Source organism: Megalobrama amblycephala, linkage group LG4 (assembly GCF_018812025.1).
Source record: "Megalobrama amblycephala isolate DHTTF-2021 linkage group LG4, ASM1881202v1, whole genome shotgun sequence".
Lineage (NCBI taxonomy): Eukaryota > Metazoa > Chordata > Actinopteri > Cypriniformes > Xenocyprididae > Megalobrama > Megalobrama amblycephala.
Genome location: NC_063047.1, coordinates 25,130,098 through 25,148,840, shown reverse-complemented (window position 1 = coordinate 25,148,840; position 18,743 = coordinate 25,130,098). Strand labels below are relative to the sequence as shown.

Genomic DNA, 18,743 nt, shown 5'->3' with positions numbered 1-18,743 from the left:
AATTTGGTGTTTTCACTTCAGTTTTGTAGTATTCCCTTCACAGTGTTGATCTGGTTACCATGAGAACAGTGTCACGCCCTGCTGCTTCAGCCATCATATGGTAGAAAATGTCCAAATAAATAAATGTTTAACAAGCTGACAGAAGTCGATTCAACAACAAAGACAACACTTTCAAAAACACTCAGCTATGTGATTATTTTATTGAGTGATAGGGAGTGGGTTAAATCAGTGACATTATTAGATTAGATATACGGCGTCTTCCCGTCACCTCCTCAACCTGCTTCTCTTACTGTGTTTTTACACGTATAAAAGGCAACAATTGTATTACACAGTTTTTTCTTTGAACGATGATGAGGTGAGCTCCTGTTGCAATTCTCGATTCAGCATAATGACCGACAATGGCGACATTTTTCACAATCACGCCAGAAAATCAAAATACTGCCCTAACTTCACTAGTAGAAAGGCAGCGCGATATAAACAAACCCAGACTAGAACCGAACATGGTGTGACGGCAGCTTTACATTCTTTATATCTACCTCCTCGATGGCAGGAAAGTCTTTCAATTCAGTGGAAAAGTCGCTCCTTTTCATAACATAAAGATCACATCCAACATATGTTGTGATTTTCTGTTTATACTTTTCTAAACCAGAACAGAAAGGAATTTTCTCCATCTCTTCCTTTCTAATTTTCACTGCTTGCCCTCCACTGGTATTTCGCGTGTCACCAGAACCACGTGATTGCAAACAACCTATTGGCCGGGTTTTGTTGTGAAAACCTGGCAACCCTGACTATAGGCATGATTAAAGCACTTTTTGGTTGAGAAGCAACAAGTGTGGGGGTGCTTTTTGGGTTATAAAAAATAATGGAGGTTACGAAGGTTATAAAAATGCCATTAAGAGTTACAAACGATTACAATTATAATACTGAAGTTACGGCAGAATATGTAAATAAATATATGATTTGATTTGTTTAGAATGTATACAGCTTTTGTAGGCTCATGGGTTGTATAATGTTCAGCTCATAAAACTACAGAAACCACACAGAATGATAAAGAGTGTAAGACAGGCCATGAGTGTTGGTAATTAGAGAATGCCGTGAAAGAAATAGACACTTGTTTTGCCATTATTTTGCTATTTTTACTATAGCCATTGCCTGCTCAGCACCTGATTGATGATTGGATCCCATTTCACATTGAGCGACCTATTATTGGCCAAGAGACGGTGTGACATCTCAAGGAGGCTCTTACTTTGGCAGAAAACACAGAGCATGTGCCAGCTCACTGGAACTGACAGACATGTTGCCTGGCAACAGGAACTTGAGGGACATCATATCACATGACTGTGTTGACTGTGTGTATATATATCTATGCAGATATGTAATTGGGTTTTAAACTATGTTGATTGGAGGAAATTACCCTGCCATTATACAATCCATATAATATCTCCAATATAAGCATTAATATTTACTATCCTAAGCTGACATGTTATTATTATAGAGATATACTGTAATCACTTGGGTTATATGAGCCTGTGAGAAGTGTGAACTTTATAGCTTTCTAAAGGGTGTGATTAAGCACATCTTCATCATCTTGCCATAGTGTGCCTGGGTATGTGTCAAGAGCCTGTAAAACTCGTCTTTCTTTAACCTTCTGAAAGGGACTCGCTTTATCACTGGAATGTAAACACTCCTATTCTCAGGAAGAGCAGGTTTGTAACATTGCATGTCACCATGTGTCTGTTTACTCATGCTAAACCTGCTAGTTATGCTAGGCAGGATGCAGAATGTTCTGAATGGTTAAAAATAGACTGTGGTTATTTGATATTAATAAAGGAATGAAAGGAACAAGGTAACAGGATGATAAAGAACGTAGGAGGAACTTCCAAGAAAAATGGCAATAGGACAGCAAAAGGAGGCCTGTGGTGGTGGAGGAGGTCTTTTTAAATTTTCATGCTTCACATCAGCTGCCAGAGTTTGCAGATAATGGTCAGGGTTGCCACAGCAACACTTGAATAAGTATCTTATGGGTCACGTATGGCTGTTACTTCCTGTCTTGTAGACACACACACACACACACACACACACAAAAGATGATCTCAGCCTGTTCTGTACATTTATAGGGGCCCTTAATAAACAAACACCCATTTAATACTTATACAGACAAGTGCTGCCTGCCATTAAAAGCTGGCCAGATATGTGAGAAATGTTTTAATAAGCTCCAAATAAGCCATGCTGGAATTAAAAGCTTCATTTCTCTGCATAAAAGACAGGAAAACTTACTTCAGGATTGTAAAAGCATGTACCGAAGTTATTGTTGTCGGTTATGAAAACCAGAATAACGTAATACGCTTTTATATCTATCAAGAGGAAAAACTCTTATCTTTATTTAGCCATGAATTTCACATTGTGAAAAAATCACTTGTACAAAATAATGTTAACCGCAGTGGTTGAGATAAAACAACAATACAATTATATAACACGACATACAGAAAGGAAAAGAAAAATGACATCCACAAAAACAACAGTACAGCCCAACATTGACAATGTTTTAGCAATGCGTCTGTTTGTGAAGGCATACAGCGTTTAAGAGTTCTCAATGCACACAGGCTTATGAGTCACCTCCGAATCAATCTTTCACTTGAGCAGGAGGACAGGGCGAAGAAGGGAGGGAAAAAAACAAAACACTTGACTATTACCAGTTCAAATGGAGAGGGGAGCAATGATTGTTGACCATCGCTGTGGCAACTGTGCTATGTGAGGGCGGCAGAATGGGGTTTTCTGATTGGCTGGAGGTTCGAGAGTGCAGTGTTCTGTGAAAAGGTATTCTGGAAGGGGGAGGGGTGTAAAGATCCTAGGCCAAAGGGAACTTTGTAAGCAAGAATTTCCTGGAGGAGATGAGAGGGTTTCTGGGAGGATCATGAACCCCTTGCTACCATTTTTCCCTCTCTCAGGGCTTTCCTTCAACATTGCAGCTGTGCAATTGAACAACATAACATTTTATATTCTATTAATATAAAGCTATGTAATTTGTTTGTAGCATGTAGAACAGTGTTGTCACAACAGCTATAGCGTAGCAAACTGCCAGTGTAACTATTCAACCCGAAAACTTCGTAGTCACTGCGTAGCTCCACAGTGAATATTCAAACAGACAGGTCATCTTTACAGGCAGTGCGTTTGGCATTGACATGAAAGCACTATGGTCTGTGCCCTTATTGTAGACATCGCTTTTTTAGATTTTCAGATGTTTTTTTGTTGTTATTTTGTGACCTTTGGGATCTAGCTTTATCATTTCACCATTGTAGTCATCGTCATATTTGATGATGAAATCACTTTTTATGCCACAGACTGTAGCAACTAACATCCACTCTTAAAAATAAAGGTTCTTTTTGACAACTAGGATTCCATGAACATTCAAACACCAACTGAACCTTTTCATTGCACAAAAGATTCTTTGATAGCACTTTATTTTATCAGTCCTGTTCCGCATGTACATACTATATACTTATAATAGCAATTACAATAACTGGGCTATAACTAGGTACTAACCCTGAACATATTACCAAAGACTATAGAATAACACAAGACGTGTCACTCGTATTGTTTTTAATGGGAGAAAGTGTAACGCGCAATATGGCGGAATAAGTCCCGCCTTCTAAATAAGAGCCAATCGCCAAATGGTAAAGTCATCGCGTCACTTCAGCGACCGTTAGAATCACCGGTTTCTATAGAAACAGTCAGACGCGCGCCTCCGAAGAGATGCGCATTTAGGTCTGCGATTGCGCATTAGCTTGATCCAGCCTGAAAAATACAGTTTTTTTGTCATGATTCGAGCGTTTAGAATCTAAATTTATAAGCCGGTTGTTGTTAGATTTCATTGGTGATTTCAAATATGAAATTTAATTGTAAGTTTGCCGAACAGTTTTGGAGAATTTGATGTTTCCCCATTCAAAGAGATTGCATGATGCCCAGGATGCCCGAGAGGCGTTTCAAAGATGGCTGCCGAGTGAAATGACTTGTCTTAAAGGGACTTTGACATTACTAAACCTTTCCCATGTAGTTACCTTATATTACCAGTACTTTCTACTACACTGTAAGTAAACATACTGTAAAATAAAGTGTAACTGGTTCTTTATAGTGCAAAAAGGTTATTAGACTTCAAATGTTCTGTCTACAAGTGGCACTGCGTCACAACAGCTTGAGACCATCTACACTGATTGCGCCAAAGCTAAAGCTCTGAATCCATTTGTTGTTGGAAGCAGTGCACGTGCGTGGAGTATGTCAGAAATAGAACGAGCATTGGTGTCACGTCGCATCCAGTGTAGATAGTATCTCTTGTTACAATGGGCTCCATCTGCTTGAGTTGTGCCACTCATGTCCAGTGTAAAACCTTTTAGGAAACAGTCCATTGAAGAGTTCTTTGGGGAACCCAAAACAGTTCTTTTATAGCATCACCTTAATTTTCAAGACTGATCCAGCAAGGTGTCTGTGACATACGCCTAATCCAATCAAAATATTAACAGCACAGCTGAACTCTAAGGGACAGTCAAAGTTACAATATGCTGGTGACAGTTCCAGCTGTTCTGAGAGCAGCTGCGTACGTCACATTCCTCAGATAGCTCTACATGAACATTACAGCCCACGGAGACCCTGGGTCAGCCTGAGCTCTAGTACTGACAGAGTGATGGACGCAGAGCAGGGTAACACAGGCTGCATACTGGACAGAGTTTGGCATGGGGTCACTGGGCACTGGTCGAAAGCACTTGCTAAACAATGCTCATGTTCTAGCTGATTAAACTAGAGGTTTGAGGTCCAATTATACTGTATAAGACAAAAGTTGATGCAGGTCAGTGCACCATTACAACCAGGTGGATTGATCTGTTGTTTAAGGACATCAGCCCCTGGTTTCACAGACAAGGTTCCAGACTAAAATGCATGTTTGAGCACTTTTAACTAAAGGAATTGGTACTGACATCAAAATGCACACCAGTAATGTTTTTTTTCTAAGGCATCTTTATAAAAGTTACTTAAATGTCCTAATTGAACTAAGGTCTAATCCTGGCTTAATCTAAGCCATGTTTGTGAAACCAGGCCCAGATGTTAAACTTCTATTAAATCATTTAAAGAATCTGGATCAATTGGGTAATGTTTAAAGAAATAGTTCACCCAAAAATGACAGTTCTGATTCTAGAGGGTGAGTACATGACAGAATTTTCATTTTTGGGTGAACTGCCCTACCAGTCTGAAGAATTTTCTTTGCTGTCCTCTAATCTCTCAAAACCAATTCCCAACTCCCCCATCTGCTGACCTACCCACTTGCACCCAGGGTAATCTGAGGCTGTGACATCATTCGGCCCATTCTTATCCTGTCAAAGACCTTTGACCCCCAAGCCTCCCTGTTTTTGATCAGATGAGCAAAAGGCTCAAGCGTTCGCTGACCACTACAAATTCCACCTGCTCAGTCAAAATTACTCTACGTAAATGTGCAAAAAAGCAGCAGGAACACAGAGCGTTTTGGGCCATGCTTGGTACAAAAACCATCCACAACTTCTATACATCCAAACATGTATGCAAGCAAAAAAAGAAAAAGAAGAAAAACAATAAATTAAAAAAAAAAAAAAATACAAGGGAAAACAAAAAAAAACAAACAAACAAAAAAAAAAAAATCATAAATTACGACTATTAATAGACACTGAAATATTTTAAGCCAGACAGCCAGTTTCTTGCACTTTTCTCATTTTTGTCTTTTTTTTTTTTTTTTTTTTTTTTTACATTTACAGTTTAGTTGTTGCCATAGAGACTGCATTCCCTCACAGGGTGACGAAATGGCTCTCACCTCTTTTCTCTCTCCTTCTGTCGTTCACGTTTACTGTGACTGTATGTGCTTAGAATAGTACAGGCAAAAACGGCAAAGCAGAAGTGTCTTGCACAATTCTAGTTTTGTGCAGGAGAATCTTGAAACTTGAGTTGGTCGGTGATCAGAAGCTGGAAGGATAGTGTCTGTCGGCGGTTTCTCAGAGGGCATGCTCACGCTGTTTGTCGGGGTGTTTATTTTGGAGGGGGTGGGAGTATGATCGGTTGTTGAGTGGGGTCAGATGGACTCTCGTTCAGACCAACATGCTGGGACATGCCTCATCCGCACTCACTAAGTCACATACGCACAGCTGGCGCATGTACCTTGGGACACACTGTGCCCGTGTGCATTTTCACACCAAGCTGCTAAGGTTTTGTTCAAAAGGAATGGTTTAGCAACAGTCTGTCCTCCTTGTACAGACGTGTGAAGGACAAATACGTAAAAAAAAAAAAAAAAAAAATAATAATAATATGTTTCCTTCGGTCCTTTTTATTCTTTAAACCAGCAAAATAAGACGTTTATCAGTCCATTAAGAGCCCACCTCAGCCTCTCTCCTTTTGAGCAAGGTCTATTTTTTAACATCACCATGGGAGAAGAAAGGGTAGATAGATACATATCAGGATGTGAGGTACTTTTCCTTAAGTATCTTAAGATCTTCAATCATGCGTTGAGACTCCTGTTGTCTCCCAATCAAAAGCTTCCATTCATCCTTCATGCAGTATAGAAATTAAGACAGGCATACGGGTCTATTTTAGCTTGCATGGCATCAGCATTGTACAAAAAAAAAAAAAAAAAAAAAAAAAAATGGTCAGAGTCCACAAATGTGTGTGTGTGTGGGGGGGGGGGGACAAAAGTGATGATTATGCTGGTTATGTTGGAAGCAGACTGGGCTTTCAGGATGCATCACAGTTCTTTTGGTTTTCACTATGAAGCCCACGTTCTGATACTTCACAAAATGTAGGATATGACATCACAACGTACTCCAAGCAGGATTTTGGCGACTTGCAGCAGAAAAAGCTTTGCGACTGGACTTCGTACACAATACTTAGCTCTTATGGGAGAAAGTCTCTTTGTAAAATTGCACTGGAGGGTTATAGCGTTTCTTCACAGTTGGAATCCAGTAGACAATAACGACAAATGGACACAAGGAACTCTGTGGAAAGATAAGAAAACAAAAATACATTAGGAAATTAAATTCCAATTGTTTTTTTCCCCTTATCATGCTACTTTTGAAAGCTAGACTATATAATAACACCCAGAACTTCACGTTCACATTTCAGGAAAGAATAACATCTCACAAACATGATTCAGACAATGACCCTGACCATTTGTTTCTGATCTTTTCTTTTCCCCCCTCAAGAAAAACAAAAGGAGAGGACAGGTCAGAAACTCACACCTGTTCAGCAGCAGATACAAGCCAAAAGACAGCACACACAGAGTGCTGTACTCTTTTAAAAATGGTCTGCATTCAGTCAGATCATTGCTGCTATTAAGTTAACAAAGAAGTGTTTTAGGAACCTAGAGCACAACTAAATGTAGTGCAACAAAAACTTCCTCTTTTGTCCATTGTTGCACCCAATGCGATACAGTGTATTTTTCCTCTTTGGCTTTGACTCTAGTATCGTTTTACAGCCTTAAGCTTCTGCAAAGGCCAATATCCATTCTGAAGTCATGTATTCTCTGTCTCTCTCAGGGCCTCTAGCTTGAAATAAAGGAGAAAAATGAAGTGGATGTGATCATTTGAAAGCAGAGCACACATTCTCTCTTCCATTTTCCCCCCCAACTCCCACTTTCTTCTTTTAAGTTGTGCTTATAGTTCATATAAATGACAGTAAAGGGCAACAGAGCCCTGCAGTTACAGAAGAATCGCTTGCCAATTAAAACCCACTCAAACAGAAGCCCAAAGAGACTGGAAGGGGGCAAAGCCAAATCCATCCCACCATCGATCCCGGGGCTGGTTGGATGTAGATTCTACAGAGCTGTTTTTGAAGACAAAATGTTCAGTGAACCATGGCACTTCATCTAAGCAGCATGAAGCTGACGGTGAATGAACACAGCTTAGACTAATGACCTCCCTCCACTCCCACACCCGCCAAACACAAGCCTGGCATAAACACGCACGCGTATGTGCAGATCGCACTCATGCATACGCGCAGGAACATAAAAGCTGGTTTTTACCATGGCGGATAATTTCCATTAATGCATGTTTATTTTATACAGAGCTAATGTTATTTTCTGTCTCTAACCTGTCACCTTTTCCTGTCCTTTCAAACCTTTGCTGTGATTGGAAAAAAAAAAAAAAAAAAAAAAAAAAAAAAAAAAAAAAAAGAAGCCATATATACATATTTGAAAGAAACTAATACTTTTGTTCAGCAAGGACACAGTAAATTGACCAAATGTGTAAAGACACTTCAAATAAATGCTGTTCATCTAACTTTTCTTAAAAAAAAAAAAAAAAAAAAAAAAAAAAAAAATCTTATATATATATATATATATATATATATTATATTTCAAATATTGTATGAAGTCTTGGTGAGACTTTTCAAAAGCATTTTAAAAATTACTAGCCCAAACTTTTAAATTTTTATTTATGCATCAAGCTAACTAAATTTAAAAAAAGATATTTAAGCTGTCAGAGCACAAATTCAGGAGCACTGTTTCTATGCAATATCAAAATAGTCAAATATTGGCTCATACTTCAGTCTATTATCCTTTAAGCCTTTTTTTTCAAAGCAATGTTCTTATTTTTTTGAAATTATGACTTTAACTTTAATATAATTCCATATCATGGACATTTCTATCCAAAGTGTTGAAGATTGAGGCAATTTTTTTTTGTTGTTGCTGTTGGCCATATTTGGGGGAAAACAAATAAGACATGTAATGTGTTATTCCATCTGTTCTGAAATAATGCAGTGCGTCTGCAAAGAACATCATTGAAACTTTGCAGAGTTCAACAGCACATTTGTCCAAAAAAATGGTCTCACAGAGAGAGGGAAAAGATAAAAGATAAAGAGAGCAGTGTGTCTACGTACGTAGGAAAGGGAGGATTTCTGTAACCAGATGCATTCCCATGGGAGAGAGATAGCAGGAGTTTGAGTGTGAGAAAACACAGCCAGTTGGAGAGAAAGAAAGAGCAAGACTGAAAATCTTTGTTTACCCTCCCTTATCCAGTCCTCCCCCTCTCCCCTCATCTCTGTCTTCTCTCTCCTCCCACTCCTCTGGCCAGCAGTGAGGCTCCTCATTGTTAGTGGGGAGGAAGCTTGCTTAGAACACTTCATGGTCTTTTAAATGCATAGGAATGGCTCAGTGAACAAAGGAAGGACCACCACTTTGAAATTAACTGCCCTGTCGAGGTGGGCAGCATTTCACAGGCACACAGTCACAGAGACTTAAAAAGCAAAGCTAAATGACCAGTGCCTAAGGGTCAGGAATGGAATGAGTGTGGTTTTTCATTGAGGAGGAAGTTAAGTTGGTGTGTATCTTGTTTAGTCTACAGTCCTGGAGTTTGGTTGAGTTTGGTATCTAGGGGTTATTCTGTTCTCACTGCACCTTCCATGAAGGCAGAGAAGAAATTAATGTATAAAATATTAATTTCATTCTAACAGGCAGAGATAAATCTTTATATTATTAGGTGCTTTCATTCAGAGAGTAAAGAAGACAGTGTTAAATAATCACCCTCTATGTCTTTCTCTTTAAATGGTGACTTCCCTTGCTTTGTCTTTTTTCACAATGTCTTTGGCTCTTTGAAAATGTTCTCGTTAAATAAGAACAAAAATATTGTCTATACATTCACTTTTCTTTCCAAAAAAATACAACATCACAGTCTGAATTTCAAGGATTTCAGCACACTGTAAAACATGATTAACATTACCGAAACCATTTATGGAAAACAACAGCTATGACTCATCTGAATGACCTCATCTCACTTACTTGTACAGATTGCTTAAAACATGCATAAATCAAGGCAAAAACATTTCCGAATAAAAATTATTTGTATCAACTATAGCGTGGGTTTACGTTGATCTCTGACATTCCACTACGGTTATGAATCTATGCATTCAGTTTTGTTTTGCCACACTGTTTTATCAGTGTACATTGACCATAAACATTTCATCAAACCTGATTAACCAGGCACAGACACATCTGTCGGATTACAGCAAAAAATTGACTTTTCTTCATTTTACATTTTAGTTCGACTTAAATTGTTCCACTGTGTGTCATTAAACTAACATACCAAGATAATGCTACTATAGCCCTACTTCTTCCACACACGTTAAAGGTGTGGTCACAGAAGCGAAATTAGATAGATAAAATCTATAATATTATCTAAATATGTCTATAGAATATATGTATTTTTCTGTTGGTCAATGCGTCGAATCGCCCTCATGCAAAATTCCTGATTGTGTGGATTCCTATTGAAATTACTGGATTCCCTGCAGAAATTCACCAAACAATGGTAAATGTGACAACACATTAATCAGAAAGACAGCAGTGATGCACAATGTGCATTTAATCATTCAAACATTTGATTACGTATTGTGGAAATGTACACTCAGATGGACAAAGAAAGACTCCATTGTCCATTGTAAATGAACAGCACAGGTAACAAACTGTTCAGACTTCATGCAAGCAAGATCCATGTTGTCAATTCACTGCTCATCAAATACACAACACCGCACCATTACTTTCTCTGCCTTCCCTCCTCCTCCTCCTCCATTTGCCCTACCTCTCTTCCCTCCTTCCTCCACCCTTAGACAAATTCCCCCCTCAGGAACAATAAAAGTCTTCTATTCTGCTTCAATTACCCTCGGTGCAACGCCCCTCACTGCACGCTCATAACTCATTCAGCCCTACCGCAAGCCGCCTCCTCACAACAGAGGCACACAAACACACAGTTTTACTTGGGATCTAAATTTTACATGTGAAGATTTGCATGTGCACACATTCACATTAAAATTCAGGTGTAGCCGAGCATCTTTCTATGGTAGGTGCTTGAGGCTTGCATCTCCAGCTCAAAGACCAAGGCTCTGAATTCTCTCGAGCAAGGATCTCTATTTTTTTTTTCCTCCTTCACAGTCTGGAGACTGATCAGAAACAGCAGAGCCTCCGTATCAGCCAGACCAGACAGAGCACACACACACACTGCATCAGTGGGCATATCACTGCTGAGAGGTAGATACTGGAAAGCCTGATGCCCTTTTCCGATGCAGTCCTGCTGTGACCAAAGCTTGTTTTCCTGGAGACTGAGCAAGGCTCAATGCTTAACAGCCAGTATTTTTATGGACTCAGGAGACGTGACGTCTGTAGCAACCCATTATAAAACATCCATTTATGTACCAGCTTTGAAAGTTATCGATTGAAGTAACACACTGAGATTAGTACACCTATATAAGAATCTCCTCACAGAAACAAAGTAGTAAAACTGGAAAAAGACAAGAAATGAGAAAGCATTGAGAAAGCACTGGGGAAGTGATAGAAATATATCTGATTGCACATATGAGCAGAGTTGACCTGGTTGATATTCATAGCATGCTGCCTTGCCATTACTTTCCTCTCTGACTCCTAAGACAACCTAATTGCTCTGTCAATACTCAATTTGCCACTGATTTTAATAAGGTTCTCTGTCAAAGTATGCACAATGCAGATCATGAGGAATAAATTAAATTGCTATATCCAAGTGCAGTGTGCATACGAAGAAACAAAGAGCCATGTAACTTTTTCCAATGTGTCAGTATGCCTACAAAGAGGGTACTGTACGTGCCAACCACAACACTGGGACTTTCTGAAAAGTAATTTTGGGAAAATTAGCAAATATTATTTTAACATGTTTAATGAGATGCATCCAGCCCTTGTTAATTAAGGACATTAACACTTATTCCCTTGAGTTGCAAGGAAAATTCTCTCAAATGTATTTCAGTCCTAACTAATAAAACAAATACATAGATATAGTATTTATTTTTAATGACCCAAGTAAATTAATTTTAGTCACCCTTTACTCACCGTTATGTTGTTCCAATGCTATATTAGTGTCTTTCTTCTGTTGAACACAAAAGAAGATATCTTGAAGAATGCTGGTAACCAAACAGTTGATGGGCCCCATTGACTTCCATAGTAGGAAAAAAAAATACTATAGAAGTCAATGGCTACCGTCAACTGTCTGGTTACCATCGTTCTTCAAAATATCTTCCTTTGTGTTCAACAGAAAAAAGAAACAACATAAGAGTGAGTAAATGACAGAACTAACCCTTTGACAGTGTTATTAAATTAATAGTTTTAAAAGATTAATTATTAATACAGGTTAAAAAAAAAAAAAAACACATGAACATTGTCATTTTACTGACACTGTACTGCTACATATTGCATCCCTTTCTATAATTGGATAAAAAAGAGAAAAAAAAACCCAAGTCTGGTAATTCTGTTTTTAGATTGCACAACATACCTCATAGGAACAGTAGGGTCACACAAGGGAGTACAGGCATGCTTCAGGCTGGGAGGTGTTTCCAGGTGCTGACAAAGGCGGTGGGGATTAAGGAATAAGGTACGGTAGTGATGCTGTTCCAGGCATCGAGCGTGGGGTCATAGCAGTCTAGGGTTTTACAGCGCTGCGTACCAAAGTAGCCACCCACCACATAAAGTTTGTTTCCGGAGGCCACCGCCTGGCAGCTCATTCGTTTCGCTGTAACATCTCCAACTTTAGTCCACTGATAAGTCTCACTGCTGAATTTGTAGGCAGAGCAAGCGGAGAATTCGGTGTCGCCCCCCATTACAAAGATCTGGTTGCCGAGAACAGCAGCTGCAGTGTAGCGCCACGGCTGGGGGCAGGACGCCGGGACCGTCCAGCGATTTTCTGAGGGATCGTAGCACTGAACTTTGGGCAGCTTGTCGTGGGCCACACTCGTCCCTCCGAAGGCGAACAACTTAAGCTTTACGCTGACGACAGCTGCATTACTAACTCCTTCTCGCAGTGGAGCCACCATGCTCCACTTGTTAGCAACTGGGTCAAACTGCTCTACCTGCTTCAAGGATACAGATGGTGATGCAGGCAGACAGCCAGTGGCAGCTGTGTGACCTCCGACGACATACAGGCAGTGGCGTAACTCAGCAGAACCGTGACCGAAACGTGCTATCAGCATCGGAGCCGCTTTGGACCATTCCTCGTGTAATGTATCGTACACCCAAACGTCTTTAGACACGCCGTTCTCTGAGCCCCGGCCACCCGTCACGTACACTTTGCAGCCAATGGCACAGGCGCTGAACTCCTTTCTTGGGCTGGGGATGTCCGCCTTTGGAATGATCTCTTTGGCCTTTTGGTCCACCAGGTAGAGCTTGTCGCACATGAACGTAGGGCCGCCCAACAAGAAAAGGGCATGACTGGTCTTGCGGGGCCGGGCGCAAGGACTGTTGACGACGCCGTCGTTTTGCAAGATGCGCAGTTTGCAGCGTATGGCCTCGTCTACCAGCTCTTTGCTTTTAGCCTGTGCGATGATGAGCTCCTCTGTAGAGACGTTCTCCATAAGGAAGATGGCAGGCAGGAGAGCCAGACGCACGGTACGGAGCAGCTCTGGAAGGTGACAGTGCCTCCTCTCAAGGTCATAGTTCACCCAGTTGAGAGCTGACTCGTAGACCAGACGCTCGTCCTCGGTTTCGAGCTCTTCGTGTGCCAGCAGTTGGACCAGCATGTCCTTGGGCAGCTGGAGAAACTCCTCAGTCTTGCAGATAGCAGGGAAGTTACTGAGACACATGCTCCAGGACAGCTGGAACAGCTGGGTGCACTGATGAGCGTCCGAGAGCATCAGCATGCCCAGGCAGTTGGATGGGTGGAGGTTCTTCTCCAGGAACTCGGCACAGGCATCTCGAATGTCCTGAAACTCCAGCATGTCACCAGCCTCAAGAAGAGACTCTGCATTCTCTTCATTTATTATTACTCTTGAAGAGTAGGCGTAGTCCAGAAGGAGCTCCAATACCTAGACAAATGCGGAGTAAAAACTAAAGTTAACCTAAGTGATAACCTCTCATTTTTGCAGACAAACTGCAATATGAATTACATAAACTATTGTTTCACTTCAACACACTTGGACTAGAATACAAATCGAAACACTACAACAATACCTCTGGATGGATGGAGTCCCTGAAGTCCACTTCACTGTCCTGACTCTCTCTCAGCCCTCCGCTGAACATTGCTTCAAAGTAGCGGCTGCAGGCGGCCAGCACAGCCCTGTGGCATGGGAAAGAGCGGTTTCCTGCGTGGAGCAGAACATCTGTGAAGAGTCTCTGCTGACGAAGAGCATTCAGGTGCATTAGCACGCTGTCTGCGTACGAGGACTTGTGGAACAGGTAGATGTTCATTGAGCCCGTGCTGGCACGAGACTTGCGGTTCTCGTGGACACAGACAGACATTTTCATTGAATCCTGAAAAAAAGAGAGGGGAAATTATTCTGTTGACAAAACTGTGGTATGCTGCTGGGCTTTAAACAGTCTCCGTTGTCCGTTTCAGAAGTTGATTGACATCGTTTTGAACAGTGATATAATCAATATCAGCAAAATACACAAAGACCATGCCAAACCTCAATATGAAGGCAGAGAAAGATGATGTAATTCTGCAAACACAACATAAAAACCAACTGGAAACCTCTCTGATGTCTAGCCGACTGGAATGCGAACAAATGCAAGGGAGTCTAATCATTACCAGGTGTTCAAAGGCGGACGGATAAGGAGGGGAAACTGAAGAGGGAAAAAAAAAAAAAAAAAAAACTTTCAGAAGTAACCCCGCTGCCTGAAATTTACTGTGGAAAAGCGAACAAAGAGTTGAGCACCAGGCACAGAGTCAACACTAAGTGTGTCAATGTTACCGACTGCCATCTGGTCGCCTATATGGTGCACATTCAAATCCAATCAGTCTGAATTTCCATGTAACTGATACACGCCCCCTGGTCCCTGCTGGCTGTCAACATCCCTCCGGGGAGAATTTAATTGTGTTTCCGCTAATGTTGTGCAGAGGCAAAATGTAGTTCCGAACTGGGCTAAATACATTAAGGACACACAAGCAATGGTGATGTATCACACCTGATACAGTCCAATAATCCATTTAAATTGGCCACAGCTGTGAAGTACAAGAGCCAGAAACCCTGTGCTGACATTGGCCATTAATTATTTTGCAACACAGCACTGAAAAATAGCAATGTAATGCGAATGAACTACTAACTTACAATAAAATAAAGAGTGTTATAACAAGTAGTCTCTATAAAAAAAAAAAAAAAGATTTTCAAGCACCATTTATGTCTGTGCCAACAACACCTAATTTTAAATGAAGACAGATCTACATTCTCATGACAATGTCATAAGTGCTTTGACATCACTATTTATTTTGTTATTTATCATTATACAATTATATCACTTAAACTATTATTATTTCTACTGCTATTATTATTATTGTGAATAAGAATAATACCTTAAATAATAATAACTTGTTTGAAATATTACAATTATTGGTTTATAATAATGAATCGCATGCGAACATAAACAAACCCCCACCAAAACATAGCTTTAAAGTATAATGCAAGGAATGTTCAGCCAACCTACGGCGAGTGGTGACTAAAGAATGCACGTGCATTTACATTTATGAACATACAGACTGTATATATTACCTGTTCAGGAGCAATGAAGACTTCAGTTCCGTCTGCCTTGGCCCTCGAACATGCCAAAACGCGACGCGGACAAAGTCACAATACTGGCGACGCTGCACGCTCTGGTAACAGCGTCCGATGTCGCGTGGATAAACCACAAAATAAACAAATGAAGAGTAATTGAATCCAGATGCTTTTAACGTAAGAAACTAGCCTACAAATATCGTTTGGTATATTGTTGCTGAGTTACATAGAAAACTATTTGCTCTATTATTGTGACTGCGGTGCACAAATACATTTGCTCGTATCGTCACACAGCAGCTCTCGCGTGCAGGTCTCTCAATAGTGAACAGCTGACGGGTGTGAGCTTTTAGAGGAGGAAGAAATAGAGGCGGAGCGCTGCTGCTCTTTAGGAGAATGTGGGAGGAGATAGACTGCTAAACTGGCAGAGATAAGGAGATTGTTGGTAGGGGATCATTAATAGAATAATTAAGGAATTTTATTAGGCTGCATGTCACCAGGGAGTTTGTCTGTATGAAAGTATTCAAAATCATTGCGTGAATTAATGCTATACTTTTCGTGATAAAAAGTCACAAAACGTCATTTTAAAAAGTGCTGCATAATTTAGGTGAAAGTTAAGTGGAAATGCTGTGCATTCAAGTGAAAGGCGCTATCGTTCAATCATATAAGTTCAGCCAAAACTTTGTTCCTCAATAGTTTGAGATGCACTGCACAAGTTGGTTAGAAGGTTCAGAGCCATTATTGAATTTAATTTACGGAACAATGTCGCCCCCTAGTGAACAAATGGTGCATTTGCGTTGTCTGCATCAGACCTGTAAATGCATAAACATTATGATGTCTATGTGTAAATGCCCTTGACATATGTAACTTTAGGTGATTTAAATTTCTACGTTCTGAATGAAAATTTTCAAGATTGGTCTTGGGTTTTGGGAAGTAGTGTGGTAGACTAAATTATGAGCTTCCCATGGACCTAGTATGTTTCTTCCCTAAATTTCGCTAAATTTACTCCTTGTGTAGCCTATACAAAAAAATTGCACTGATTATGCTATTACAATTCATGGCAAAAGGAATGTTTGGAAATATGTAAACTGATAGTGAAGTGTCACTGTCTGGTAGTAAGGAACACAACAAAGCGTCACCTAGCGGCAGGGATGGGTATTTCAGATACATGTAATGTTATTTATTTGAAATAGAAAATACTAATTTGCATTTTAAAGCCTTTGGAAAATCTGCCATTGGGTGAGTGAATTTTCTGCATTAATTAATAATTAATTATAATAATGCATAATTAATGCATCGATTCTACTTGTTGATTAAGTTGAAATTGGAACATCATTCAGATTTGCCTTCAGTTACCATGAAGGAATAAAAGAGCAGGAGCAAGGGGAAAAATAGCATTAGCCAGTCAGGCTTGGTTATTTCAACTTGCGAGTCAAATGTATTTAAGCGTTACTGCTTGCTAGGACTGGGTGATATGACGATATATATATAGGCCTATATCATGGCGATTATATAAAATTGTGAATCGATTGTTTTAAGTTTTTCTATATTCTTAATATATCTCTGAATGCAAATATATTCATGCAGCTTTTAATTGGCAGGAGTTATTGACACATTAGAGTAATAAAGAGGGTTATTACTATGTTATTAAAAGTGCAGCATGCAAACCACAAAAAACTCCTCCTGCAGCCTTCTGTGTGCAGGTAAAAGGCCAAATTACATGTATTTTCAAAATACTGTATTGTATTTAAATACATTTTTTGTTCTACACAGTATTTAGTATTTTATTTTAACCCTCTACAGCACAGCGTTACCCTCAGGGAACGGAAAGTTTTCTTAACCAATTAGAAAGGTTGAGAAAGTACAAAAGAGCAGTCTAGTAAGGTGTGGGAGTCACTATCAAGCACCATTTAAAGGTGGGATGTCCTGTTCTGACACATGGTCACAGGAGCACATGGTGTGAGAAGAAGGCAAGATTATTTGCTTTAGTAATCTTATTTAAAATTACATGAACTATATAAAAGTGTAGAGAAGCCTTTTGTCAGGTTTTATGAATTTTTATTTTATTTTGCATGTTCAGAAATTCAGTTTTTCTTTTTGTTGCCTCGGGGCAACGGTGTGCGATAAGGGGTACTTTTCGAGTATGTTTTGGACAATAACTCACACTGGCCATAATGTGTTATAAGAAGGGAAGATGCAGGGTTCCTGGGTGTGCAGGAACACCCAAAGTGATGTGCAAAAATTGTAACATACACCACTATTTCACAGCAGAGAAGAAGTGGTTTTTGAAGTTTCGTAAGGAGTGAAATCTTACATGAAGTACATTATATGACATGACACACTACATGATACAGTCCTATGCATGCATCAAATTCAATATATCAATGTCTTTCAAGTGTTTTTCCCTTTTTACTTAATGATTTCTTGACATTTTTTTTTTTTTTTTGATTTTGATGATAATTTTCTCTATGATTCTGTACCATTGTTGCACAATGTTGATTGCACAATCAATAAAATGTTCCCAAATTAACCAAAAAATTATGTGGAATCATTTTTTTTATGTGCCATCAACATGTGTGCAGTAGAGGGTTAATGCATTTCAACTATTTTTTATTTTAAATACATTTTCATGTATTTATATCCATCTCTCCCACTCATCAGTACCTTTTGTAACTGCCCTTGGCTGTTTTCCAAAAGCGTCCTAAGCCGTGAAACAATTGACACCAATTATCTACTTAGGCTTACAATGCTTTTGGAAAAAGCAGTCCAGTGCTGAATGAAAATTCAGTCAATATTTGATCACCCTGATGTTGTTCTAATGCCTTATGCCTTTCTTTCTGTTTCGGAAAACTGTATATTTTGAACTTTGAGAAAAAAAGACATTTTCATAACTTAATTGTAACATTGGCAAAACATTCTTAGAACATATTTTTGTTAGCTGGTATATCCACTATCTCTGTTGAGAGAAATTCCTGAAACAGACATGGTGTGTTAAGCTATTTTCTTTCTTATGTCAGATTACAGTGTATCGAACATATCTAGTTCTTCACGGTCACCATGATTTTGCCAAGTAAGACATGTTCCTGGATCAACATCTTTGTTGATCCTGGAACAACATTCCAATCAACCAATCAGATTTAAGGGACAAGTTTACCGTTTATGTCAAGTTTGCAACCAGAGTCAGGTGCTTCTACATCAATGTTATTGACCTATCTTTCCCCTCTGATTTTAGGGATAAGTTATGGGTAGGG

General features: G+C 39.6%; 1 protein-coding gene across 1 annotated transcript; it reads right to left on the bottom strand.

Moving 5' to 3' along the window:
* Positions 1 to 6,321: 6,321 nt before the first annotated feature.
* Positions 6,322 to 17,347, bottom strand: enc1 (ectodermal-neural cortex 1). The gene is made up of 4 exons (XM_048188522.1): positions 15,493 to 17,347; positions 13,958 to 14,257; positions 12,288 to 13,812; positions 6,322 to 7,001 (listed from the first exon to the last, which is right to left on the bottom strand). The coding sequence occupies exons 2-3, from the start codon at positions 14,249 to 14,251 to the stop codon at positions 12,331 to 12,333; spliced, it is 1,776 nt and encodes a 591-aa protein (XP_048044479.1). The 5' UTR covers positions 14,252 to 14,257; positions 15,493 to 17,347; the 3' UTR covers positions 6,322 to 7,001; positions 12,288 to 12,330.
* Positions 17,348 to 18,743: the final 1,396 nt, after the last annotated feature.

What these genes read in the sequence shown, in the direction of transcription:
- enc1 (XM_048188522.1), bottom strand. Translation starts at nt 14,251, where the DNA reads ATGAAAATGTCTGTCTGTGTCCACGAGAACCGCAAGTCTCGTGCCAGC. An exon ending in GGGACTCCATCCATCCAGAG is followed by an intron (nt 13,813 to 13,957) that starts GTATTGTTGTAG and finishes GCATTTGTCTAG; the next exon opens with GTATTGGAGCTCCTTCTGGA.